At 49.0% G+C, this 27,281-nt stretch overlaps 2 protein-coding genes across 5 annotated transcripts in view; one reads left to right on the plus strand and one right to left on the minus strand.

Annotated features, from left to right (window-relative positions):
* The first annotated feature begins 660 nt into the window (after positions 1–660).
* Positions 661–11,099, plus strand: GRHPR (glyoxylate and hydroxypyruvate reductase). 2 transcript variants are annotated; one of them, XM_008534930.2, is made up of 9 exons: positions 661–944; positions 2,622–2,752; positions 3,157–3,229; positions 3,760–3,876; positions 5,127–5,215; positions 6,366–6,470; positions 7,157–7,292; positions 8,694–8,824; positions 10,781–11,099. In XM_008534930.2, exons 1-9 carry the CDS (start codon positions 862–864, stop codon positions 10,900–10,902), a joined length of 987 nt encoding a protein of 328 aa, XP_008533152.2. In that variant the 5' UTR covers positions 661–861; the 3' UTR covers positions 10,903–11,099. The 2 variants fall into 2 exon arrangements, with proteins under 2 accessions (XP_008533152.2, XP_070452395.1); XM_070596294.1 differs by having other exon boundaries at positions 789–885.
* Positions 11,100–11,938: 839 nt separating this feature from the next.
* The window catches only part of ZBTB5 (zinc finger and BTB domain containing 5), a 38,470-nt gene continuing 23,127 nt past the window's right edge, over positions 11,939–27,281 (minus strand). For all 3 annotated transcript variants that reach the window (XM_070596291.1, XM_070596290.1, XM_070596292.1), the window contains exon 2: positions 11,939–16,396. In XM_070596291.1, the coding sequence (XP_070452392.1) occupies positions 14,359–16,392 (2,034 nt within the window). In that variant the 5' untranslated portion in view covers positions 16,393–16,396 and the 3' untranslated portion in view covers positions 11,939–14,358. The remainder of the gene's footprint in view (positions 16,397–27,281) is intronic.

Below are 27,281 nucleotides of genomic sequence, written 5' to 3' on the forward strand. Positions count from 1 at the left end.
GTAAGCGGCAGAGCCGAGACTCAGACCCAGGTCCCTCTGCCTGCAGACCCGGGCTCTGCCATGACCCACATGGCCCCAGCACCTTGGCCTGGCCCTCTGCATGACCCACCTCCAGTTAGTCAGCAGTGCCCAGCAAGCTGGGGAGCTCACAACCAATTAAGCCCCTCAAAACTGTGGGCTTCATGTGGGAAATTGCACCAAATATTAAGATTCAGACTATCCTGGTCCAGCCTCCTGAGTATGCACAATAGGCCAGGCTCAGAGCCCAGTGTGTGTGACCAAGGGCCCCTGCCTGGAACAGTGTGGCCATGATGGAACAGACCTAGCGAGGATGACCAGCGCATCAACACCCTGGCAAGGGGTATGGGCCCTGACTGCATGCCCCTCCCACACCACAGACACATTCTGACAGCTGTCAGCTCCCTGACAGACATCCACACACGCTCACACAGGACTCTCCCCTGATGCCCTTTTACTAACCCCAACCCCACACACACCTGCCAGTCTCGGAGGCTCTGGGCCAGTGGGTGCTCAGAGGCCCTGGGGACCAAGGGCCAAAGCATGAGGCTGGAACCGGCCTCAGCTCGAGTAACAGTTGATCACACACCCACAGCTGCACAAGGCACTCACACTCGGAGCCTCACAGTCACACCCCACACAAAGACATCGTCACTGCCACCGGCCCCAGACACGCACAGTCGCCGCACAGCTACAATCCCACCCGCCCCACTCGAGGCCCACCCGCGGCCCACCCGTGCCCCGCCCCCGCCAGCCCGGCCCCGCCCCTTCCGAGGCCGCGCCCCGCGTCGCGTCCCGCTTCCGGCCAGCCGGTCGGGTCAGGGTCCTGCGGCTGCAGGTTGCATGAGGCCACCGCGACTCATGAAGGTGTTTGTCACCCGCAGGATCCCCCCCGAGGGCCGGGCCGCGCTCGCCCGCGCCGCAGAGTAAGAGCCCGGCTTCCCGCGCCGCTGCGCGCGCCGAGTCCCCTCCGTCCGGGCGCGGGCTGGGGTGGCGGCGCGGAGGGGCCTGCGGGTCCCCGGCCCCCGATCCCGGGCACCCCTGCACCCGGCGTGACTCAGCGTCTCCAGGCGCGCCTTTGGGAGCGCCCGGGGCTGTCTCCGGAGGCCCCAGCTATTTTCACTGGGGAGGCTGGGGCGGTCCCAGGGTCAGAAAGCCGGGATCCCGCGCTTGGGCCTTGGCCGGACTTTCTACCCTGCGCCCGGCCGGGACAGTGTTGGAGTTTTGGGGACGCTTAGAGAAAGTTCTCTGGGGCTAGCTTTCTCCAGGCCGGTTGCAGTGACGCCGGGACCTGCAACTTCCCTGGCACTTGCATGGGGGTGGGGGAAAGGGCTGGAGCCCTTCCTGGTCATCGGCCTGGGGAGAGGGACCGCCCCAACGCAGGGTTCAGGCTGTTAATCCTTTAGTCTCCGAGGTCACCTTTGGCAGGGTCAGGGACCTTGGCAGCCATTGGCCTGGTCCCTTTGGCCAGTGGGCAGGGGAGTTTCATGACCCTTATTAAATTGAACCCTGCATGCCAGCCCTGCCAGGTGTTTCATATACATGAACTCTTTTAATCCTTGCAATTAGTTTAATCCTGTGAAGTTGGTACTATAAGAAAAATGGAGAGGTTAAGCACCTTGCCCACAGTCACACAGCTCTGCGTGTGGCAGAGCTGGGATTTGAACTCAGCTCGTCTGACTGCAGTCTGAACCCTGCGCTATACACCATACACCGCCAGTGCCAGGCAGGGAGCAGATGGAGCCTAGCTTCAGAAACCAGTGCCAGGGGAAAAGGAGATGCGTTTATTTAGTTCAGTGCGCCACAGCCTTTGCTGAGGATCTCTCGTGCACCAAGCGTTGAGCGGGAAGAGGGGCAGCAGAAACAAGGGCAATAACGGCAGCAGCTCACACTGCTGTGGCACCGGGTGCCGTGCTGGTGGAAAGGAGGACAAAAGGTGGCCTGTGCTGGGCTGGCGGTGCTGCAGTGGGGTGCTCCCCGAGGTGCCAGCAGCCGCACTGTGTCTTGCACGTGAAGATGCTCCATCCATGTTGACTGCGCTGAATTCGGTGGCAGTGGCAGGGCTGGGGGGCTGCCCAGTGCGCCCTGGAACTGCTCTGTGTGGACTGGCTTTGATCTTGTCCGTCCTGGCCAAGTCCAAGTAAAGAGTTTTCCATTTCATGGGCTCATAGGATAGGACGTGCAACTGGATGTGGATCCAAGCGGCATCTGATATGGACCCCTGCCCCTGCCGCTGGCCTTCCTCACAGCTGGCCACCCCGAGAGGGGGCTCCCTGCCCACGAGGCCTCCTGTGAGAGTGGGAAAGCTCTTCCTTGCATGAGCTGAGGCTGTCCCCGTGACTTTCTTCTTTCAGTTTAGGCTCTTGTCAGCCCTCTGCTCTGTGACAGCCCTTCACCCTTCAGCCCCGCTCAGGGCAGTTCTCCGGTTGCCCATGCCTGACCCTACTTGCCTCAGCCAGCCCCAGGCAGCCTAGGCCCAGAGCAAGCAGAAGGCCCTGTTTCGCGCTCTGAGGGGGCCTGCAGACGTGGCCTGGAGGACTCGGGGGGCCTGCGGTTGTCTGCGCCTCTCCCCTGCGGCTGAGTGGTCTTTCCTTTGCCTTCAGCTGTGAGGTGGAGGAGTGGGATTCGGATGAGCCCATCCCCAGCCAGGAGCTGGAGCGAGGCATGACCGGGGCCCACGGCCTGCTTTGCCTCCTCTCTGACCGCGTGGACAAGAGGCTCCTGGAGGCTGCAGGTGGGTGCACTAGGCGGGGCCGGGAGGACTCCGAGGATGTCCTGGCTCTGTGGGGCATGTCAGGCTGCTGCTGCCAGCTCCCCAGGTGCGTCTGCAGTGACGCTCGGAGTCCTGAGGCCTGCAGTACCAGGCCAGAGGAAGCAGTTGTGTGCGGCTCTGCCTGGCATGCGCATTGCCTCTCTCTCCTGGCTCTGAATCCCTGGAGGGAGGCCCCAGGAGGGCAAAGACCGTGGCATGGAGGCAGGCAGGTGTGGGGAGAGCACCTGAGGCCTGGGCCCTCGCCCTGCTGTAGCCTTGCTTTTGTGACCTTGAGCAGGCCTGCCCCTCTGAGCCCGTGTGTGGCACGTGGGAAGGCTCTGGATCCCACGAGGAAAGATACAAACGATGCTCTTTCTGCACAACAGGAGCCAATCTTAAAGTCATCAGCACACTGTCCGTGGGTGTCGACCACTTGGCTTTGGATGAAATCAAGAAGCGGTAAATGCAGCTTGGGCTCTGGAAGGAGGCCTGGAGTGAGGGGTCACCCGTGGAGAGGGAGGAAGAGGAGCCAAGTATTTATTTGTTTTCACTTCTTATCTCCCGACTATTCAGTGAAAATGCAAGGTGGCTCATGATAAAATCTGCCTACATGTACACTGGTCAGAAACAGTGGGTGACATCTGTCCAGGTTCAGCCTTTCACATCCGTTATCTTTTTTGACCTCTGCAGCAACCCCTTGAAGTAGAAAAGGCAAGTATTATTTCCCTCTTTAGATAAGGAAATTCAGAAAGATTAAATAGTTGCCCCGGAGTTTGGACTCTGATCTTTCATCTTCATATCCTTCTCAAAGTGGGAAATAATTGAAATGGGAGTGAGGGCTGACCATTTCCTGAGCGCTCATTTACAGCTCTGAGCTCCCCGGCAGGCAGTGCAAAGAGGGAGCCGAGCAGCCCCATGGAAATGTCATAGCAGTAGAAATTGGTGAAGGTGCTGGAGGCCAGTGTCACTATCACACGTTTGATTCACAGTGGGATCCGTGTGGGCTACACCCCAGATGTCCTCACAGATGCCACGGCGGAACTCGCCGTCTCCCTGCTGCTCACCACCTGTCGCAGGTTGCCGGAGGCCATCGAGGAAGTGAAGAAGTGAGTGAAGGCCTGGTGGGAAAGTCGGCTCTGCTCAGCAGCTGGTTCCTGGGCACCCAGTGTCCCCCTGGCCCAGATGGTATCCCTGTCCCCAGATGTGCCCCATCTAGTGAGGGGGGACAGACTCAGCCAAAATACTGTAGTACACGGCGGAGCTGAAGTGCACAGGGCGTGAAGGGAACTTGCGAGAGAAGTAAAGGAGGGACAGGTAAATCTGGCCTGGTTGGTGAGGAACGGAGGGAGGCTGAGGCGGGGGGCGTCCTCTTGAGCACTTAGAGGGCCAGGTCTGCCATCACTCATGCAAGGCAAAAATCCACAGAGCTCTGGAAACTGAAGGTTGTTTCCTGACCCTCCTGGTGGGACGAAGAGGATGCTGTTTGTGGTTTGTCCCCCCCAAGGCAGGCTGGGTGTGGGCATGTCTTGCTGCAGACGCGCCCGTGCATGGGATACAGGTGCTGCCCTGCTGCTGCAGAGGCGTTTCACAGAGTACAGCACGTGCACATCTTTCTAAAGTCCAAACGTTTGAACAGTCTGGCCTGAGGGTTCAGATCAGGGATCTGGGTCTGTATATCCAGAGTTGGGGAGGGCTTTCCAGGTGCAGGACCGGCCTGAGCAAAGGTGAGGCGGCTTTAAATGCAACCCCTCTGAGGATGTGGGCCCGCAGCCTGGGCTTCGGGGGACGTGGCAGGGCGGGGGCTGGATGGCAGCGTGGGGCTGGTTAGACGCAGGGCTGAATGTGCGCTCACCCTCCTGAACACCGAGTCAGCAGCCTCATTGGAGGCGGCTCAAGCCAGGCTCCGTGCCCGTCTACCCTGAGCAGCGGGGGGTGGGCCTGTGCCTTTACGTTTTGTTATTTCCTTGGAGTGCTGAGAACACTGGTTTTGGAATCTCATATCCCGAGTTTGCTACCTGCTGCTCCCAGCTCTGCCCTGGCTGTGTGACCTCAGACAGGTCACCCTTTCAGGTCTCAGTTTCCCCATCTGCACATTGGGATGAGAACCGCTAAGGCCCCTTCTAGCCATCAGATTCTGTGTCCTTGATGGCTTTGCAGGACGAGTCGTTCCTGCTGCTTGTCCGTGGCACCAGGTGGCTGTGGCTGTAACTCAGGCCACACAGTGGACTCACAGGCCTGGAGGACGGGGTCTACCCTTCGGACCACAGCCCCTGCCCAGAGGTGCTGGGTCTGTGTGGTGGGCCCTCGTCATTGCCCAGGGCTCGGGCCTCTCACCTGCCGCTCTCCCTCTCCTCAGCGGTGGCTGGACCTCGTGGAAGCCCATGTGGATGTGTGGCTATGGCCTCTCGCAGAGCACCGTCGGCATCGTCGGGCTGGGGCGCATAGGTAAGGCCCCCCTTCTGTGTGCCCGCCCGCCTCTCGTGGCTTGGTTTGAGTCTCCGGCACCCCGCGTCTGGATGCTGACAATCATGGTTTGGAAAGGGCCACTGTAACTGCGTGTTATCAGTGCACTTGGTGTGCAACGGGCATGTCCCTCAAAAAAGACGCAGCTTCAGAAAACACAGGCAGAAAACCCCAGGAATTCCTTAAGACTTCACGAGATGACAGAAGCGAGTTATAAGAGCCAGGGTTCCTCGTGACTGCAGCTCCCTGCAGAACAGATGAAAGCGATACTGGCTGGGTGGGGCCTTAGGGGGTTTACTGTGGGAGAGCCCGTGCTCCCCTAGGCCTGGGTTCTGGAAGGCATTTGACTTGTAAAGCCTCAAGTCAGGAACCAGAGGGTCCAGTGGGCAGAACTTACCTGCAATTCTGCAGACGAGGCGGAGCTTTTTTCTCCTGTGGCCCCCATTTGGAGAAGTCTGGCATAAAGGCTTTTGCTCAGCCAGGCAGCCCTCATGGCTCTCTGGCCTCCTGCCTGGTGCAGAAGTGAGAGTGAGGATGGAGAGTGGATGATCTGGCCAGCTAGCAGCCCTGCCTCTCACACCAGAGAGTTGCCTGGAGGAGCCCACCAGCTCTGGGCCATGTTCTGAGTCTGAAAACCCAACTGCCCGAGCCTGTGCCAGAAGCAGCAGCTGTGAAAAGGTCTTACAGATCTGGGGCAAGCTGGCAATGCCACCAAAACGTCAAACGAGGTTTGGGGCTGCATTAACAAAAGCAGAGGGTCCAGAAGGAGGGAGGGGACTGTTTGGTCAGATCTCTCCTGGGATGCTGGGTCCAGTTCTCAGGAAAGTTTAGCAAATGAGCCTCAAGATGGCTGGGGCCACGTGAGGACAGCGTTAGCTAGTCACAGCCACAGAGGAGCTGTGGTGCTGCTTCCAGATGTCTGAAGGGCTGTCACATGGACCCCTGAGGTCAGTGTAGGCTGGCTGGGGGCTGGCTACACTGGGGCAGGACCAGTTAAAGCTGGGACCTTGCGGATGAAAGAACCCACTCACCCCGCACCCCCCACGGGGCTCACTATCCCTGGAGCTGCAGGGTGCCACCCCGCCCTCTGAGGGCTTCGGAACAAGCCATGACTCTGACTCCTTGTCTCCAGGCCAGGCTGTTGCTCAGCGTCTGAAACCGTTCGGCGTCCAGAGGTTTCTGTACGCCGGGCGCCAGCCCAGGCCTCAGGAGGCAGCAGCGCTCCAGGCGGAGTTTGGTGAGTAAGCCCTGGACCTCCAGGGGAGGCCCCTGTGGCTCAGTTCAAGGGCTCTCCCTGTTTTGTGTGATAGCAGCATTTGCAGGCAGAATGCAGAGCTCCAGGTGTGTCCGGGGCCCATGGTGTCCCGTGGGTATTATCTAACCCACCTGCTTCTGGACACAGAGGCCACTCAGGGAGCACCTGGCGGAGCAGTGGGGACGGGGGCAGATGTAAGGAATTGCTGGGAACTTTCACTCACAGCTTCCTTCATAAACTGGGAGCCATGCCCCGCAGCCTCGCGTCCAGGTGGATCCAGCCCTCAGGCAGGTGCACAGTGTGGTGAGCAGAGGGCAGGCTGGGTTTCGGCCCTTCCTCACCCTGTTGGCACATTGGGCCGTGAAGTTAGTGAAAGCCAGAATGGCCCAGATCCCACTGTGTGACCTTGAACAAGATCCTGCCCGTCTCTGGCCTCAATTTCCCCATCTGTTAGACCAGTGGGTTGGATGAATGATGTAAGATGCCAGGATCCCACGAGTTGCTGTCAACTTCGTATAATTATAAGAGTTGTCCAGGTAGAGACAAGGCCTTCAGGAAGCATTTTGGGAGTTTCCATTATGGGAGAGGGAAAGACAGGTCTGGTCTCCTGCACTCTTGCTGTCCCTAACCTGGGACTCAGCATCTCATGGAGCCCTGCCCTCCCCCAGTGTCCATCCCCCAGCTGGCCGCTGAGTCTGATTTCGTCATCGTGGCCTGCTCCTTAACGCCTGCAACCAAGGGGCTCTGCAACAAGGAGTTCTTCCAGCAGATGAAGACAACGGCTGTGTTTGTCAACATCAGCAGGTAACCTGGGGCCGCCTGACACCCCTGGGTCACCAGGCAAGCCTCAAGAAGGGCTGTCCCTGCTGCTGTGATCTAAGGTTTTTCTTCTCCATGGCTGAGCTCGCTACGCTCCATACCAGCCAAACAGCCAGCTCAGAAATAGAGTCAAGGCCCCAGAGAGCTCCCCAGGCTGGGAGCGAGGAAGAGCCGCAGAGCAGGGCCGGGCCTGTCTTGTTCCCAGCAGTACCCAGCCTTGCTCAGGGCCGGACACATAGCAGAGTTGGTTCAGGGAGTGAAGGCATGAGAGCAGCGAGTTACCGGGAAGCTGGGCAGGCTGTGTTCCTCTGTACCACAAAGGGTTGGACTTCACCATCTTAACAGCCCTTCGGAGGCTAACCTGCCATTGCACTGCGCCTGGGTCTGTCTGTGTAAGTCAGGAACAGCTTGAACCTTTGTGCTCCTGGGAAGGCAGACCCAAAACCCAGTTGTCTTGGTTCATCAAAACGTCCCCAGGCTGCTTTCAGGCCACTGGGCATGTTATGGGAGCACAGTTTCCCTCTCTGCCACTGCGGCCCCTTCCTAGCTGGTGCCCTTTGTACCTGCTTAAATCAGATTGGAAGTCAACAAAGATGAGAGAAGGGATTGGATGAGGTCACCCCCAGTGCTCTCCACCCCAAAGGTGCCTGAATTACTGCGGTTTAGCTATAAAGGAGGTGACCTGGAAGAGGAGGGAAAGATGCAGGAGCCAGGGCTCCCGCTGATGGCCCCAGCGCCACAGCTCCCGTTGCCTGCACACCTCCACGCACCCAGGCCTGTGCAGGACGCTGCAGTATTGATTATGGCACGAGTAGTACTTAGTGCGCAACAGCGAGTCTAGCAGACCGGCTCTTCACTGCGGTGGCTCAGTCACAGGCAGGAAGGCTGCTCACTCAGGTCGACGTAGTTGGGTGCATCCTGTGTCTCTGCCCTCGGCTAGGCAGCTGCCTGATGGCATGCTGCAGTGGGTCTCGGGGAGGGTCTGGGGACCCACCACATCAGAAACACCTGGATGGGGTCCCACACTGATGCCCACTCCCGGGCCCTGTCCATGCAATAGTGCCTGACAGTGAGCTTTAATCCTCCCAGCCCTCCCGGGAGCTGGCTGGTGTTCCCCCTGTCTTACAGAGGAGCCTGACACACAGTATTTGAGACACTTGCCCAAGGTCACACAGCTAGAAAGTGGCAGAGCTGGGGTTCTCTGATTAGAAGACCTGTATTACTCTACTGACTTACTATAAATAAGTATACAATAAGACTTATTGCCTTAAAAGTCAGTGCCAAGAGCTAAGTGGGTGGGAAAATTCATTCTGGGGTTGTTATGCCCTAAAAGCGGCCTGGGCAGAGGGAACTTCGGGGCACCCACATCACCACCATCGTTCCCAGGGGAGACGTGGTAAACCAGGATGACTTGTACCAGGCCTTGGCCAGCGGTCAGATTGCAGCTGCTGGACTGGATGTGACGACCCCAGAACCACTGCCTACAGACCACCCTCTCCTGACCCTGAAGAACTGTGGTAAGAACTGCGCTTTTCCAGTGCAGTCACAGAGGACCACGGTGGTTAAAGGTGGTCTGGAGGGGCTGGGTATGAGGCTACCACGAGCAGTACCAAACACAAAGGGACACACTCAGGGACCGTAAATGTTTGTGCTACTAGTGACACTGGTACATAACAATGTAGGGGAGAGCCTCCCGAGCATGTCCCTAAAGGAGTGAATGTATTATATTATTTAAAAACAGTGGATTAGGGGCTGGCCCAGTGGCGCAGTGGTTAAGTTTGCGTGCTCTGCTTCAGCGGCCCAGGGTTTGCAGGTTTGGATCCTGGGCACAGACCTACACACCACTCATCAAGCCATGCTGTGGCAGCATCCCACATACAAAACAGAGGAAGATTGGTACCAATGTTAGCTCAGCGACAATCTTCCTCAAGCAAAGAGAGGAAGATTGGCAACAGATGTTAGCTCAGGGTCAATCTTCCTCACCAAAAAAAGAAAAAGTGGATTGACTTCATGTCTTATATCCATAGCTAGTCATGGGTAAGACCCGTTACTATAAATTACTGTTAGCAGTTCAAGTGTGAGAAATTAGTGTAATTACAATACCAATATCTGTAACTTGTGCCAGTTATTAAGCTGTTGTCTTGGTTCCAAACCCACCCTTGTGTATTCTGCTTTGTGGCGCAGGGGGTGGGACTCTGCACACCCCATTTCTGCTGGGCCCTGTCAGGGTGATGCTGGGGGCAGCAGGCCCCAGCTCCCTCCCACCTGTCTGCCTGTGAGCGGCATGCAGCAGCAGTTCCTTCTGTAGCGGCTGGTGAAGCCAGCTTGCAACTTTCCAGCATGTGGTTAACCATCGTGCCTCCTCAGACACGGGCCACAGCCAGTCAGTGCCCCAGCCACAGAGGGCTGAGCGCAGCTCCAGAGGGGCCCTTCCTTCCGTCTTAACACTCCCTCCTTTTCCCTCTGCCCCCCAGCCCTGGGGAGGTGGATGCTTCAGTGCAAGGTTCTCAAGCTTTCATGCTCATCAGCCACCTGGAGGAACTGATCCCATGCAGCGTGCTGGCCCCCAAGGGCTTCTGCTTCCGGAGGTCTGGGGTAGGGCCTGAGTGTGCTGCTGGGCCGGGGACCACACTCAGAACCGCAGGCTTAGTGTTCTCTTTTTAGACTCCTCAGTTACCTAATTAATAGTTCTTTGTATTCAGTTCTCGATTCAGGTACTGGTGTGGTTTCTGCCTCCGGGCTAATACATAACTGAGTGCTAAGGGCCTTAGGTTGTCTGGCCAGTCCATGTCCTTTATTTACATTCTGGAATGGAGACCCAAAGAGAGGGTCATTAGCCGCCTTCCCCGCAGTGAATGCTCCTATTGTAGCCCTGGGAAATGCTCCTGTCCCTACCCATGACTCCAGGCCGAAAGGAACTTTGGCTGTGATGACCCGGAAAACTGCTCCATCCCCCCAAGCCCTGGGAGTTCAGCTCAGTGCCCTGGGTACTCTTTCGAAAGGTGCTCTTTGGGGACAAGTGACCTCACTCGCCCTGCAGTGGGGCCAGAGGCAGTGGTGCCGTGCAGCGTTCCATCTTGTCATTCTTGTAGATCAGCAGCACTGAGGCGTTGCTCTCAGGGTGCAGGGTGTGGACGAACAGTTACGCTGGCGCCTGGTCTCACCCTCCAGTAACTGACGGGCTGGGCCTACACAGGCTCCAAGACCCCTTGTAGCCTGGCATTCTTGTGTTTAGGATACATACCCCTTGTCACCCTTGCGTCTGAGTTCCAGTAGCCTGGAGTCCCTTTACTCTGTTACTCTGCCCCGAGCCCTGAAGTGCAGTGCTTAGTGACAGTGGGAGGGAAGGCAAATCAAGGAATACTGAGGCTGATTCTCTTTGTTCTTCTTACCGGCAAACCTGAGCCATGAAAAAGGGCCTGGTTTAAGGCTCCTGACCCACCCCCCTTACCTCCCTCTCTTCCTCTTTCCAGTGATCCTGCCCCACATTGGCAGTGCCACCCACAGAACGCGAAACACCATGTCCTTGTTGGCAGCTAACAACTTGCTTGCTGGCCTGAGAGGGGAGCCGATGCCCAGTGAACTCAAGCTGTAGCCAGACAGGAGACAAACAGCGCCCTGGGAACTGCTGGATGTGCCCAGGCTTGGACTAGACCCTCAGGATGGAGCCAAAGTCCAATCTGTACTGATTCTGCAAGGGGAAGACCAGTGCTGAGAGACGTGCTTGCCCCCCTTTGTGGTTGGAAATTTCTGAGCCAGAAGTATGTAATCCTATTAAATAATTCTCTGAGAGATCGTCTTGGTCTGTAACTGGGCGAAGCTAATGACACAAGCACCTGCTTAGCTTTTCTAAATCAGGGCACCTAGTGTGGGTTCTGCTTCCCAGCCTAGTCCTCACTCTGGCATTTTAATTATTAGAACCGGTCCAGAACACCTTGCCCTTCACCCTCTGCTCAAATTCCTTCACGTGTCCATAACTGAGGTGGGGACAACCATAGCCCACTTGTGACCGTGGCACTTGAATCTGTTACCCAGACCATCAGGGCAAATTAAATATACACAGCAAAGAACTAGGTAGGGTCAAGAATAACTGGAGGCAGGTGGGTTTCTTAATTTTTATTTTAAAATTAGGATTAGCACCTTCAGGCTTTGCTCCCTTGTCCCTCTGCTCCTCCAACCCCACCCGCAGGTGGATGCCCTTTTTCTAATCACGACCTCACTCCTCCCCAAGGCCAAGCCTCCAGTGCCAAGGCCCTGCTCCTGCCATAGGCATCAGGTTCCAGCTCTTCCTCACCAGCCCAGCCAAGCTGAGGAGTGGAGTTTCCAACCTGGGAGGCAGGTAAGGGAGTGGCAGGAAGCGCACGATTAAGCAGGCCCTCTAAAAGTAAAACTGGGTGGACCAAGCACGAAATTTTGCACAGGCCACGGCTCACAGGCAGACAGTGCGGGCAAGGCAGAAGGGACTACACCGAGGGGAACGACCAGCGACTGTTACTAATTGACAGCATTAGAGTATTTTCTGGGAGGCTTGGTAAAAAACTACTGCCTAAAGCAGCGTTAGCAGAGAAGGCAACACTGCTTCCTTTTATTGTTCCAACCTTAATAACCTAAGTAAAGGAAAAGAACACATATTTAGATAGAAGTATGTATGTGACAAATTTTTTATTTCAAAATCTCAAATTTTGACCAGCATAGCACCACCGACATGGGTGCCCTGATAGAACTTTATGATTTGATCACCAGAAATGATGCTGCCAGGCTATAATTAAGGCTAACCAATCAATATGCAGGTACCCAATACCAGTTATAATTCAGGTAGAAACTAGAGATCATAGGAACCCTGGGACTGGTTTTCCAGGGAACCTCTGGATTATTTTTTAAGTGCTACAGCATGTATGAGGACTCTGGCCCGCGAGCTTGCTTCCCACACGCAGAAACTGATTGCCTACAGAGGTAGATGAGATTCCAGATTCCATCCAGCAGTGGAGAGGCAGGGCTCCAGCCGCTGTGTCAGAGACAGGCCCCAAAGCAAAGTCCACTTACGCCTGACTGAGGTGAGGGGCAGCCTCCTGGCACCCTCCTCAAGACGGAAGGGAAGCAGGGCCGCCACTGCTCTTCTTGGTGTCACTGGTTCCTCGCCCTGGGCCCAGGCAGGGCCTCTCTTGTTGTCCGTGGTTAATCTCCTCACAAGACACTGTCACCACATCACGGAGAGGGTTGGTTGTTGAGCCTCCTCGCGTCCAAGTCAGAACATGACTGCTGACGAGCTGCACGCAGCTCAGCTTCCCAGGTGACCCCATCCCCTCCGACAGTCTCCCACGTCTGCTGGGAAGGAGAGGAATCACAGAGGTTTCCCTTTTGGCTCTCCTCCCTGGGAAGCAGTTCACAGGAGATGCTAAACCCAACTATGAACATTATGAGTTTATCCACAGACAGATGTGTAACTGCACACAGTAGATTACGAGAAAACACACGCTAACTTTTATTTTAGGCTACACATTCCTAGCTTTCTAAACAAGAACTGAAGGATTTCTCTCAATTATGCACAATGGTTTGGTGTCTCTAAAAAAGCTGTATAAAAAATGAACTCGTGTTCATGTATGAATTAGACTGACTACATGAGCTCCACAGAGACACATGAACCTGTGCTGTTCCCTGGAAGCATATGAGCCAGGGCTCAGCCTAACACAAGTGCCACCAACAGCCCTGATGGCACAGGGTCAGAAGACGACAAGGCAGGTGGGGCTGCGGAAGTGAGGCAGTGGGGCCTAGAGAGCCCTGGGCTGTGACCCATGTGTCTCCTGGAACAGTCTCAGATGCTACTTGGTGACTTCTGTGTTCTGGGCTATCCAGCCCTCTTAGAGAGTCTGGAAAATGTTTACCCGCGAACACTGCCATGTTTGGCTTTCAAACAATTTCAAACGTTCAGTATTGGGTTGGGGCAACAACAACAAAAGTGCAGGGTCTCTACTTTTAAACTCTAGTATATATAGTGGAGGGCGGGCTGACATCATTTTTGGTTAGTTTATAACTGAAAACAGTCATCTAGGCCTGGAAAAGACAGCATATGGGGCACAAGAGTGAAGAGAGGAAGCACAGAACGGGCCTATCACTGGGTGAGACGGGTCAGGCTGGACTGGCCCCCGAAGTCTGGATGGAGCAAAGGGAACGTGCACCATGAAAGATCCCACAAAACAGGACTCCACGTCATCAGAACAAAGACAAACACTAGCTCTTTTCTGACTTCCAAACATGGAACTGTAACATTTGTAATCCAAGTGGGTTAAAATACTGCTAAAATAGCACATACAGAAACAATATCTTACTTGTCACTCCCTACAAGAACATACTCCATTTACAACTTTGTTTTTAAAACCAGAAAAACCGTTAAAACATCTATTCAACAGTGATGTTTTCAAAAGTATATACACCTAACAGCCCAGAGAATGCTCACTCTGGACCCATTGTCAGCACCATCAAAGTGCAGTGTCTGTGACTGCAAATCAGACAAAAATAAAAAAATACAGTACTTTCTGAGGCCTAAGACTAGCTCATGATAGACTTTAAAGCATTTGTGGCAGACAGGCGTGTCCTCAAGAGCCTTCCTCTTAGGCACAAAGTTGCCACTGGTTACACATAAGTGCGTTTTGCATCACTGTACATGTATATAATATTTCCATCAGAGGATATAGGAAATTTAATTAAATGCTTCACAAAGTTTTACAAAAACTGCTAAAAAATTTTTTTGCACTTCAATTTTTAATTTTTAAATGTGCCACTTTTAACAACATCAATTGCAAACTACTTTCTGACTGCATATGCAACCCTAGGGAAGAACCTGACATCAGGGATGGCACTCCTCTCTGAAAGCGTGCACGTCACTCAGAAACGCAGCAGCACGAGCACTACGCACACTAGCTCTCCACTTAGTATCAACGGAATCTGCAGAGAGCCACTGGGCAGCCTCAACCTCAACGGCATTAATACCAACCGAGAGAGATTTCAGTTTTGGTCCCAGCCCTGGCGTCGGCCTTATCTCAAGAGGTCGAGGTCAGAGCAAAGTGCTGGGAAGGTTGCTGCTCTGCCAGCGCAGGCAGGTCGTCTTCGAGTGTTTATACAGATGGCTGGACTGACTGAACCTCTTGCCACACTTGAGGCAGGCGTAGGGTTTTTCACCCGTGTGAACACGGATGTGTTTCTTGCAATCCGTCAAGGTCAGGAAAGTCTTGCAGCAGATTTTGCAGGCGTACTTGCGAGCTCCCTCCACAACCAAGACATTGTGCTCAGACAAGGCCTTCTTGCACTTCGACAGGACGTCAGCTGATGCCCTAGTCAACTGGGGGGGGCCGGGCTGGGAAGGATGGCCGTTTTCAAATGAAGACGTGGCCCCATTCATCATTAACTGGGAGCTGGCTGGGTTTTCTGGGATCTGTGAGCTCCTGACAGAAGTTACAACCGGCATTTTGGGAGCTATGCGGCGGTAGTATGGAAAGTTACTGGCTCCTCCTCTCGGGGAGCCCATCATTACCCTGGAGAACGAGGAGTGGAGGCCCAAACCAGACCTGGAAAAATCCATCCCAAACTGTTCTCCTCCTTGGTAGCCTGAAGTCTGCACACACGGCAGGCCCATCACTTCCTGCATAGGCCTAACAAAGTGGGACTCTGCAGGCTCACTGAATGGGTTCTCCACATGAGCGCCAGGGGCTGAGGAGGGCCCAACTGCAGGCCCAGCCTCTGGACTCAACAAATAAGGGGCCTCCCCCTCCAGCCGGCAGTCACTAGTGGTGTTTGGGATATTATCATCATTGTTCTGATTTGCACTAAAGTTACTTCCTCTGCTCTTGTTAAGAAAATTTGAAATGCTAAAGGTGGATTTATGTTCCAGGTTATTTGTGACTTCCAAAATATGGATGTCACCTCCCCTGTCAGTGCTAGACTGGGGATCTGAAAAACTCCGATCGCTGCTTTCAGGGCTGAGGTCTATCTTCTCGGCGCTGACCACAACTCCTTCCACTTCCACAGACTCGCTCCCTTCTGCTTGTGAGGTCACATCACTTACTTCATCCTGGGGCTCTGGAGAGCTCAGGGGCTCCGATTTGACCACCACTCTCATGTGCTCCTTCTCACCAAGGCCACCCTCAGGATTTTCACACTGAAAACCACTTTTCTCAGTTGCAGCCTCCTGCTCAAAGCTAGTCTCAACCTGAGTTGCGCGAGAGGCCATGGACAACTGTGCCATGTTGCCAGCAGCGTTATCAGACTGACTAGGCACCTGGGCATCTTCTTGAGCACCAAAAGACTGGTCAAACATGATGGCACTGTCTTCCTGGTTGTCGGTCATTCCATCAGCCTTAGGGTTATCCACAATTTTCAGAGAATCTGGTGAAAAGAACTCCTCCCGAGAATGAACGCCTGATGGCCCATTCTCTGGTGTAACATCGGCGATGGCAGACTCATCCATGGTAGGTCGGAGGCGTTGTCTGGCCCGCTCCTCTGCAGACTGCTTGCGCTTATGAAGGCGTCTCATCGGGAAGGCCGTCCGCTGGTCCAGGTTCCCGCGCATTGATGAGCTCATGGGAGCTGGCTGCTCCTCGCCACTTTGGCTGGAATTGAGGGCTGAGCTCACGATGCTGAGTCCCAGCTGCTGCAGCATAAAGGAGCGCTGCATACGGGCACTCTGCTCCTGAACGCGCTCACTGGGGGGAGACATGGGCAGCGTCCTTGTCGTTAAGTAATGTTTACATGCCTTAACAACAGAGTTCAAATGCAGGTGAGAGGCTGCCAATAAGACATCCATAACATTGCTTTCCCCCAGCATGAGGGTGGAGGTGTACATCATGTCAATCAGGGCAGCAAAGGCCTCTGCTGTCACTACCTCGCTATCCAGCTGGATCATGTTCATGGTCTGATCTCCCTCTGCCACTGAAAAGAGGGCTCGGAAATGCGTGCTGCATGCTGCCAGTACGGAGCGATGGGCTTTAAAATGTCTATTCCCCACTACAATGACACAATCACAGAGCTGGCCGTGAAGTCTCTGGTAGTTCAGTTGTTGGAAGATCTGTTCAAAATGTCCAGGAAAATCCATGATCCTATGGGAAAAACAAGGAAAGAAAGTGCTGAGACTCAGAAAAGCTTAAGTCAAAGTCAGAGTACAGAGGATGTGATGAAAAGAGACATAGATGGCCAAGCTTGGACCTTTTAAAGCTTGTGATGTGAGCCTGGCCCAGTGGCATAGTGATTAAGTTGGCACATTCCACTTCGGCAGCCTGGGGTTTGCAAGTTTGGATCCTGGGCATGGACCTACACTCCACTCATCAAGCCATCCTGTGGCAGCATCCCACGTACAAAATAGAAGAAGAGTGGCACAGATGTTAGCTCAGTGACAATCTTCCTCAAGCAAAAAGAAGAAGATTGGCAACAGATGTTAGCTCAGGGCCAGTCTTCCTCACCAAAAAAAATAAATAAGGCTTGTGATGTTTCTGATGATGAGCACAGAGACTAAAAACCTGTCAAATAAGGGGCAAATGCTAATTCAGCTAACAGCCCTAGAAGCACGCACACATGTGGGATCAGCTACTGGTTGGTTATAGGCTCCCCTTTGCTCTTCATATGACCCACTTTAAACACTTAGGGCCCATGTTAGAAAAAACCAGTGTGGGTGTGGGTGATGAAATATCCACCCTACAGAAGTTGGTTAGAGTTCTGCATTCCCTGAGGACAATGAATAAACTCCAAGGAATTCCACATGAGTCTTCTAGCAACCTTAAATAAGTGAAAAGGGCAAATCAATATCAGCGGGGAAGATTTCCAGTTACAGATGGTCACAGATTGCACACGTGTTTACCCCCTACTCATTCCTGAAACCCCTTTAAAAAGATACTAAAGTGTTTTGGTTTTGTTGTTGTTTTAAAGGTATAAACCCACAAGGAAAAAAAGAATGGGAAACAAATATCAATAGCATTTTGGGAGCTGGTGAGCAGGTGAGTGAATGAGTGCTAACTGACTTAGCATACCTAGAAAGCTAAATCCTAACTGGCAGTGGATAAAAGCACCTGACTCGCATATAAGCGCCCCACTCATCCAAAGGCTCCAGGATTGGCTGCTAGACTGAGGATCTGCGGTAAGATAATAGCCTCCTTGGAGCTTGGCACTGATTAGCATCTGAGTTTACTTCCTAAGGAGGGGCTATAAAGTTGTGAGCAGTAATTGCATGTTGTTTAATCTCCCCAAAGCCTCGAGCTCTGTGGGCCCTGAGTGAGTTGGGTGGGCATCGGGGTGTATGTGCTGCTGCCTACCATTGTTGACCCTTTGCTCCTAGCAGGGAATCTTCATAAAGCAAGAGAGTGGCAATGGGAAAGTATGTGTTTTAGTGATATATTTTGTTGTTGGAAGCTCATCAAAGGTAGAAAAAACATAGGAGGTAAAAGAATGTGGCCAACATGTGGCCACTGCTTTGAGGCGTTTTACCATCCCAGTTGTTGCTCTGTAAGTACAGCAGAGGCCTGTGACTTAATGCTCTCAGTTGGCACCTTAAGTCCTGGTTTTTATGGATTTAGAGTTTGCCATTTTTTTGCTATTTCTCAGGGAGCCTGAAGGTGGGCTGTGGTCACTTGTTTTGCTGAGTCCTAACTTTGGCCTAATCTCTACTGCCAGGGCCCCAGAGCAGGTGGTTGAGCCTGGTGCGCTGCTTGACACCCATGTTGCCTTCTGCTTGCCACCGTCCTTGCAATGTGCCATATGGTATTTGTGAACGTGGAGATTTGCAAAGATCTGAGGGGATATACCATTAGAATGTCAAGGATCTACCATGTTTTTTTAAATTTCATTTTATAAAAGTTAGTATATGTATATGTTTATATTTTAAAAGCCACATAGTTCTATAAGGCTTAGAGCTAAAAGCCAGTAGTCCCCTTCCCCTCCAAATTCCCACTCCTCAGAGGCAGCCGCTTTGAGTTGTTTCAGGTGTTCTTGCACTATTGACTTCTGTATTTCTAAGTAACACGCTTTATTACTAGTTCTGGAGATAGTGTTTCCGACAGTATTTCTTGACTACTGGGGAAGGTGAGAATTTAGCTTTCTCATACCACATCTCCTCTGCCTCCCCTCCCGTGCGAACTGGCCTTCCCTCACTCTTCCAGTAGCTCAGATTTGGTTCAGTGTTCACATTATTAAGACTACGTAAATGTTGTCCACAAGCAAACTACATAGTGTGCTGCAACTAAACACCACTTATTTTTCCTGGAGTTAATAACTGCCGCTTTTAAAGTTTCTTTTCTTTTTAGTGACCTATCCTCACACTTTCATGGAACTGTTAAATTCTTAGCGCTCTCAATCGTATGATGCGATCTACCCATTCTTCTCTTTTTGTTTCTTGGGGAACACCTTCTTGGAGTCCTCTGTTTTCCTGCTCCAGTCCGAACTGGTTGCTCTCCGGCCCTGCTGCCTAGCTGTCATCGGGGCTTCACTGTCATCTTTAACATTCTCTTTGCGCGTTTTCTGTGGTGAGTCTCCAATTGCCTACATTCTTTGTCTTCCTTTTCTTGGTTTATTCATAGCTTCCTTAAGCACCTTTAGTAGTTTCCTGTGAAAGGATATGTAGGAAGTAAACTTTTGAGTTCTTGCGTGTCTGAAAATGTCTTGGTCTACCCTCATAATTGATGGATAGTTTGGCTGGGTATGGTCTAAGTTGGAAATAATTTTCTTGGAGAATTTTGAAGGAACTCTATCACCTTTTAGCTTTCAATATTGCTTTTGAAAAGTCTAATGCCAGTTTTATTCATGATTCTTTGTAACCGGAAGTGTGTGGCCAGGTCCTCCTTCTAGCCTGTCTTAGTTTGGGAGCTTCACTGAAACCTGTCCACCATGGGTGATCCCGCTGGTATGTGAAATAGCAGTGGCATAACTTTCAGCATCACAGCAACACACAGCTGCCACAGTATGACAACCGACAGACATAGTGTGCTTCCGTGACTGGGGAATAAACCTGGCCTCGGCAGTGACAGCACCAAATCTTAACCACCAGACCACCAGGGCTGGCTGGTAAGAAGCTAGGGTAAATAAAAAAAAAAGCTCTAGAGTGCCAGCCCTGATGACCTAGTGGTTAAAGTTCGACACGCTCTGCTTTGGCGGCCAGATTCGGTTCCTAAGTGTGGAACCACACCACTCATCTGTCAGTAGCCAGGCTGTGGCAGTGGCTCACATAGAAGAACTAGAAGGACCTAGAACTAGAATATACAACTATGTACTTGTGCTTTGGGGAGGGAAAAAAAAAAAAGAAAAGAGGGGAAGATTGGTAACAGATGTTAGCGCAGGATGAATCTTTCCCAGAAAAAAAAAAAAAGCTCTGGAGAATTTAAAACTGAGAAAATTTAAAAATATTTATTTGTTAATTTATTTAAAAATAATAATAAACAATTACATGTTAACACAAGCAACTTTTATGAAAAAAACTAAACTTTCCCCAAAAAAGAATGAGAAGAGTGGTATTGTTTTACATTTTTGCATTAAAGAAGCTAGCTAGATTCTCATATTTGCTTCTGCATTCAGGCTTTTGCAACATCATGCATCACATGGCCTCTGGAAAACTCCACTGTACACTCGTGAAAGAACTGAGAGTGAAAAAGGCAACTCAGTCTTTGTATTATTATAAAAATAGTTCTGACCTCACAGACCCCTTGAAAAAGTCTCAGGGGCCCCTGTGGATCCTTGGACTATACTTTGAGAACTGCTGATCTAATGAAAATTCTAACCATACTGGGAGGATGGAGGAATGGGGAGTCTGAATTGAAATACAGAGAGCAAAACTAGTAGAATTATAAGGAGAAATGAACAAAGTCATAAAAAACAAAATTCTTATTTCTAACCAAGGGGAAGTCAATAGATAATGCCTAAACTGAAAAATTAAGTAGGTCCAAGCATGTCATTTAACATATGTATGTAAATAACATAAGAATTAGCTAAGAGTTGAAAGTGGTGGTCTTGGGAAAGAGAAAATGGGGAGCAGGGAGTCTAGGGCTTGGTGTTGGTCTTGAGTCTTGTAGAACTATTTCATTCTTTAATGTGTACTTAGCAAACTACATAAACCTTTGGTAAAATTTCTTTTTAAAAATCTAAAAAGAAAGAGGGCTTGAACAGACCATAAACACACACACAGACACAATTAGAAAAAACTGCCAAAGAATTACTGCCCCCTTGAAAAGGCATCAGTACCAGATAGTTTTATAGAAAATATCTACCAAATGCTATGGAAAAGATAACTCCTACATTATTTAAATCACTTTAGGATAGAAAGCTTCCCATGATGCAATATTGAAGTAAACAGTTATTATATCACATGCCAGGCAGTGCAAGCAAATACTGACCAATCTTTCTGATTGGATCAGTAAGGATGAGTTATGCATAGGGAAGAGCAACCTACTGCTATGAGTACACTGACTAACTTTTAAGAGAAGCTATTTAATATCCAGTAATGCATGCATAACTCAATTAAGGTAAAAATGGAGCTATCAGTTAAACCAAATGAGAAATGCAGCTGACACACTAGCATCATTTTTTTTTATTAATGTTATGATAGATTACAGCCTTGTGAGATTCCAGTTGTACATTATTGTTAGTCATGTTGTGGGTACACCACTTCCCCCTTTGTGCCCTCCCCCCACCCCCCCTTTTCCCTGGTAACCACCCATCTGATCTCCTTGTCAATATGTTAACTTCCACCTATGAGTGGAGTCATATAAAGTTCGTCTTTCTCTGACTGGCTAATTTTGCTTAACATAATACCTTCGAGGTCCATCCACGTTGCTGCGAATGGGCCAATTTTGTCTTTTTTTATGGCTGAGTAGTATTCCATTGTGTATATATACCATATCTTCTTTATCCAATCATCAGTTTCTGGGCATGTAGGTTGGTTCCACGTCTTGGCTATTGTAAATAATGCTGCGATGAACAGAGGGGTGCAAGGGACTCTTGGGATTTCTGATTTCAGGTTCTTAGGATAGATACCCAGTAATGGGATGGCTGGGTCATAGGGTATTTCTATTTTTAACTTTTTGAGAAATCTCCATACTGTTTTCCATAGTGGCTGTACCAGTTTGCATTCCCACCAACAGTGTATGAGGGTTCCTTTTTCTCCACAACCTCTCCAACATTTGTTGCTCTTGGTTTTGGATGTTTTTGACAATCTAACGGGTGTAAGGTGATATCTTAGTGTAGTTTTGATTTGCATTTCCCTGATGATTAGCGATGATGAACATCTTTTCATGTGTCTATTGGCCATCCTTATATCTTCTTTGGAGAAATGTCTGTTCATATCCTCTGCCCATTTTTTGATCGGGTTGTTTGTTTTTTTGTAATTAAGCCGTGTGAGTTCTTTGTACATTATGGAGATTAACCCTTTGTCAGATAAGTGGCTTGTAAATATTTTTTCCCAATTAGTGAGCTATTTTTTTGTTTCAATCCTGTTTTCCCTTGCCTTGAAGAAGCTCTTTAGTCTGATAAAGTCCCATTTGTTTATTCTTTCTGTTGTTTCCCTCAACTGAGGAGTTATAGTGTCGGAAAAGATTCTTTTGAAACTGATGTCAAAGAGTGTACGGCCTAAATTCTCTTCTAGAAGACTTATTGTTTCAGGCCTAATCTTTAGGTCTTTGATCCATTTTGAGTTTATTTTGGTGTGTGGTGAAAAAGAATGGTCAATTTTCAATCTTTTGCATGTGGCTGTCCAGTTTTCCCAGCACCATTTGTTAAAGAGACTTTCTTTTCTCCATTGTAGGCCCTCTGCTCCTTTGTCGAAGATTAGCTGTCCATAGATGTGTGGTTTTATCTCTGGGCTTTCAATTCTGTTCCATTGATCTGTGGACCTGTTTTTGTACCAGTACCATGCTGTTTTGATCACTGTAGCTTTGTAGTATGTTTTGAAATCAGGGATTGTGATTCCTCCGGCTTTGTTTTTCTTACTCAGGATTGCTTTAGCAATTCGTGGTCTTTTGTTGCCCCATATGAATTTTAGGATTCTTTGTTCAATTTCTGTAAAGAATGTTCTTGGGATTCTGATTGGGATAGTGTTGAATCTCCAGATTGCTTTAGGTAGTATGGACATTTTAACTATGTTTATTCTTCCAATCCATGTTCATGGAATGTCTTTCCATCTCTTTATGTCGTCGTCAATTTCTTTCAAGAAAGTCTTGTAGTTTTCATTGTATAGCTCCTTCACTTCCTTGGTTAAGTTTATCCCAAGGTATTTTATTCTTTTCGTTGTGATTGTGAATGGGATTGAGTTCTTGAGTTCTTTTTCTGTTAGTTTATTGTTAGTGTATAGAAATGCTACTGATTTATGTATGTTGATTTTATACCCTGCTACTTTGCTGTAGTTGTTGATTATTTCTAATAGTTTTTCTATGGATTCTTTGGGGTTTTCTATATATAAGATCATGTCATCTGCAAACAGCGAGAGTTTTACTTCTTCATTGCCTATTTGGATTCCTTTTATTTCTTTTTCCTGCCGAATTGCTCTGGCCAGCACCTCCAGTACTATGTTGAATAGGAGTGGTCAAAGTGGGCACCCTTGTCTTGTTCCTGTCCTCAGAGGGATGGCTTTCAGTTTTTGTCCACTGAGTATGATGTTGGCTGTGGGTCTATCATATATGGCCTTTATTATGTTGAGGTACTTTCCTTCTATACCCATTTTATTGAGTGTTTTTATCATAAATGGGTGTTGGATCTTGTCTAATGCTTTCTCTGCATCTATTGAGATGATCATGTGGTTTTGTTTCTCATTTTGTTAATGTAGTGTATCACGTTGATTGACTTGCGGATGTTGAACCATCCCTGTGTCCCTGGTATAAATCCCACTTGATCATGGTGTATAATCTTTTTGATGTATTGCTGTATTCGGTTTGCCAGAATTTTGTTGAGGATTTTTGCATCTACGTTCATCAGTGATATCGGCCTGCAGTTCTCCTTCTTTGTGTTGTCCTTGTCAGGTTTGGGGATCAGAGTGATGTTGGCTTCATAGAATGTGTTAGGGAGTACTCCATCTTCCTCAATTTTCTGGAATAGTTTGAGAAGGATAGGTATTAAATCTTCTTTGAATGTTTGGTAGAATTCTCCAGAGAAGCCATCTGGTCCTGGACTCTTATTTTTGGGGAGGTTTTTGATTACCATTTCTATTTCCTTACTTGTGATTGGCCTATTCAGATTCTCCATTTCTTCCTGATTCAGTTTGGGGAGGTTGTAGGAGTCTAGGAAGTTGTCCATTTCTTCTAGGTTGTTCAATTTGTTGGCATATAGTTTTTCATAGTATTCTCTTATGATCCCTTGTATTTCTTTGGTATCTGTCGTGATTTCTCCTCTCTCATTCCTAATTTTATTTATTTGAGATTTCTCTCTTCTTGGTGAGTCTGGCTAAAGGTTTGTTGATTTTGTTAATTTTTTCGAAGAACCAACTCTTTGTTTCATTGATCCTTTCTACTGTCTTTTTTGTTTCAATATCATTTATTTCTGCTCTTATTTTTATTATTTCTCTCCTTCTACTGACTCTGGGCTTTGTTTGTTCTTCTTTTTCTAGTTCTGTTAGGTGTCGTTTGAGGTTGCTTATGTGAGCTTTTTCTTGTTTAGTGAGGTGAGCCTGTACTGCGATGAATTTCCCTCTTAGGACTGCTTTTGCTGCATCCCAAATGATTTTGTATGAGGTGTTCTCATTTTCACTTGTCTCCAAATATTTGATTTCTTCTTTAATTTCTTTAATAATCCATTGTTTGTTCAGAAGTGTGTTGTTTAGTCTCCACATTTTTGCACCTTTCTCTGCTTTTTTCTTGTAGTTGATTTCTAGTTTAATAGCATTATGATCAGAAAAGATGCTTGATATTATTTCAACTCTCTTGTATTTATCGATGCTTGCTTTGTTTCCCAAAATATGGTCAATCCTTGAGAATATTCCATGTGCACTTGAGAAGAATGTGTAACCTGCTGTTTTTGGATGAAGTGTTCTATATATATCTATTAAGTCCATCTGGTCTAATTTTTCATTTAATTCTATTATTTCATTGTTGATTTTCTGTCTGGATGTTCTATCCATTGGTGTTAATGGTGTGTTGAGGTCCACTACTATTATTGTATTGTTGTTGATGTCTTCTTTTAGTTCTGTTAGGAGTTGCTTTACAAATTTTGGTGCTCCTGTGTTGGGTGCGTATATATTTATAAGTGTTATGTCTTCTTGGTGGAGAGTCCCTTTTATCATTATATACTGTCCCTCTTTGTCTTTCTTCATCTGTTTTGCTTTGAAGTCTACCTTGTCTCATATTAGTATAGCGACACCTGCTTTCTTTTGTTCATTATTAGCTTGGAGTATTGTTCTCCATCCCTTCACTCTGAGTCTCACACTAGCATCATTTTTAATATATGTTTTGGCCATCTCAAAGTGCCACAAGTCACTATTCTAAGAATAAGTTGGAAATAGGGCATTACTATGATGCCCAAAAGTGATTCCGAAGACCATGAATATGAAGCAGCTTAGATTCATACTGTCTTAGGTAGGATTTCCCAGAAGCAGACCATGAGAGAAGAATTCAAGTGCAAGTAATTTATCAAGGAGGTGCTCCCAGGACAAAGTGGGAGTGGGGAGCAGGAGAAAGAAGCAGCAGCAGCCAGGCAAGGTGCAACTGGGGCAAAATCTCAGCCTTAGCCTGGTCTAGCAGGGGACCTCTGGAGTATAAATGAGTCTGAGCCACCTCAAGGCAAGGGAACTGGTCTTTCACAGCCCTGCGTTAGTTAGTCAGTCAACAGCTAAGAGCCTCTCCAGGGGGATGCGAACTGCTAGGCACTTGCAGCTCTCTGGGCCCATGCACAAAGTAATGCCAGTCACTCAAAGACAGTCCTCAGAAGAGTCACAGCCGCAAGCCACTATAAGCAAAAGGACACAGAAGCTGCATGACAGATGCACAGAACCAGTAAAACGGATCAAGGGGATCTGGTCAGAGCCCAGAGAGTATCTGCTACACACACTTGCTGATAGTAAAGAATAAAGTGATGTGTAACTATATGGATAAATAGATGTTACTGTCAGAGTAAAGGATATTTTTGTAGAATACTTAACATATGTTAACATAAAACATACTTAACATATGTTTTATTCCCAATCCCCCACTGTTGCCCCAAAACTATTATTAAGTCAATGAGAAATCTCAATTCCTTTCTTGATTCTAAGATGCCACTTAGCCTTTAGAGGCCCCATTGTGGTAAAAGTTATTAGCAAACACTGTTTTAACAAAAGTCATTAACAAAATAATTCACCATAACATACTTTCTCAATTGAGCTTTCTGGCATAACTAAAGAAATCTAATTAATTTGGGTATTAAAATACAGCTAGCTGTAGTTACGATGGTCTGTCAGCTAAGGCTTTGTACATACCACAAACAGAACCCAACTCTGGCTTACTGGAGTGAAAGATATCTGAGTCTCTGAGAGCTCAAAGACTTGGGAGGAGAAGAACCAGATAGCAATCAAAGGAGATCTGAAGAGCTAGGAAGCAAAATCCTCAGTCACACTGGTACAGAAGTAGGGTATCCTTGGGCTAGCGCCCCTGCAGTAAACCGCCTCCAACAGTTCCTTCAGTATAGACATCACATTCTCAAGATTCAAAGTTCCAGGGAGAGCTCCTACATGCTGAGCTTAGCAACCTCCCCCGGACCATCCTTTATTATGCTGGGGAAGCAAAGAGGAAGGGCCTTTCTGTTTTCACTTCTGTAGTGGAAGGCTGGCTGCCGATTTATCTACCTAACAATTTACACATAAACGGGGTCAAAATATTTCACAGATAGGAAATCAGAGTGCTATTAGGGAGGAAGAAAGAATGCCGGAGAGCTCTTCAGTCATACTATATAATACATTAATCTGGTCAATATAATGTCAACCCAAAAACTGGCATAACCTAATTTATATTTCATGTTCTTTATAAAAAGTAGTCACTTGAAATAAGGTAATGTCTATAGCAGATTGTATTTTCCAGGATAGCTGGCCACATTAAGAGCTCCCATCCTGCATTCTTGCCTACAATGTGACACTGGACATTCCTCTCATGGCATTTATGTTCACTCCCCTTGAAGTCAGGCAAGTCTATGACTATGGCAAATGTAACTTGTGAGCTAGGTCATGAAAGTCAACACAGCTTTCACTTGGGTCTTTTGGCTTGCTCTTGGAATCCAGCCACCACGCTGTGAGGAGGCTCAGCTGAAGTCTAGCTAACAGTCAGCACCCGCCTCCAGACGTGAGCATACCTTCAAGATGACTTTGGCCCCAGTCATGGTCTCACTACAGCCACATGACAAGACCCCAAGACAGAATCATCTAGCTGAGCCCACTCAACCCCTAGAACTGTTAGAGATAAGATGATTTTTGTTGTTTTAAGCTATTTAGTTTTCAAGTGATTTTCAAATAACAAGTATCTGTAACAATGTGAAACTTATCGACGTCTCCCCACAAATCAACATTCAAATTTTTTTGTCTATCTACTGTGTCTTTGAGGGAAATCACTCTTCACCCATTCTTAGTCCATGTGGTACAGATCAGACGGTCCCAAACCTCTGAGTTCCAGGAGTGGAGACATGATCCAGGAGGCCTGGCCAATTTGGTACCCATTCCTCTTGATTACAGAGGTTATTTCAGAGATGGGTATGTGACCCAAGCCATGCCAATCAGAGTCTGCCCTGGGGACTTTTGCTGGTACTATCAAGAAAGAGATATTCTCAGGTTCAGGTCCATGGCGTAGTGGTTCGGATCCTGGGTGCAGACCTACACTATTTGTCAGCCACGCTTTGCTGATGATCCACATATAAAGTGGAGAAAGACTGGCACAGAGATATTAGCTCAGGGCTAATCTCCTCAGGAAAAGAAAAAAAGAGAGAGATATTCTCTTCACCCAGATTGCAAGCTATGAGGGAGATGTAAGTCTAGCACTGACAGTAGCCATTTCTGCTTGAGAG

Source organism: Equus przewalskii, chromosome 26 (assembly GCF_037783145.1).
Source record: "Equus przewalskii isolate Varuska chromosome 26, EquPr2, whole genome shotgun sequence".
Lineage (NCBI taxonomy): Eukaryota > Metazoa > Chordata > Mammalia > Perissodactyla > Equidae > Equus > Equus przewalskii.

Bases quoted from the DNA above. Each gene is read 5' to 3' on its own strand.
- GRHPR (XM_008534930.2), top strand. From the start codon at position 862: ATGAGGCCACCGCGACTCATGAAGGTGTTTGTCACCCGCAGGATCCCC. The intron at 6,471-7,156 runs GTGAGTAAGCCC...GCCCTCCCCCAG, and splicing joins AGCGCTCCAGGCGGAGTTTG to TGTCCATCCCCCAGCTGGCC. The intron at 8,825-10,780 runs GTAAGAACTGCG...TCCTCTTTCCAG, and splicing joins CCTGACCCTGAAGAACTGTG to TGATCCTGCCCCACATTGGC.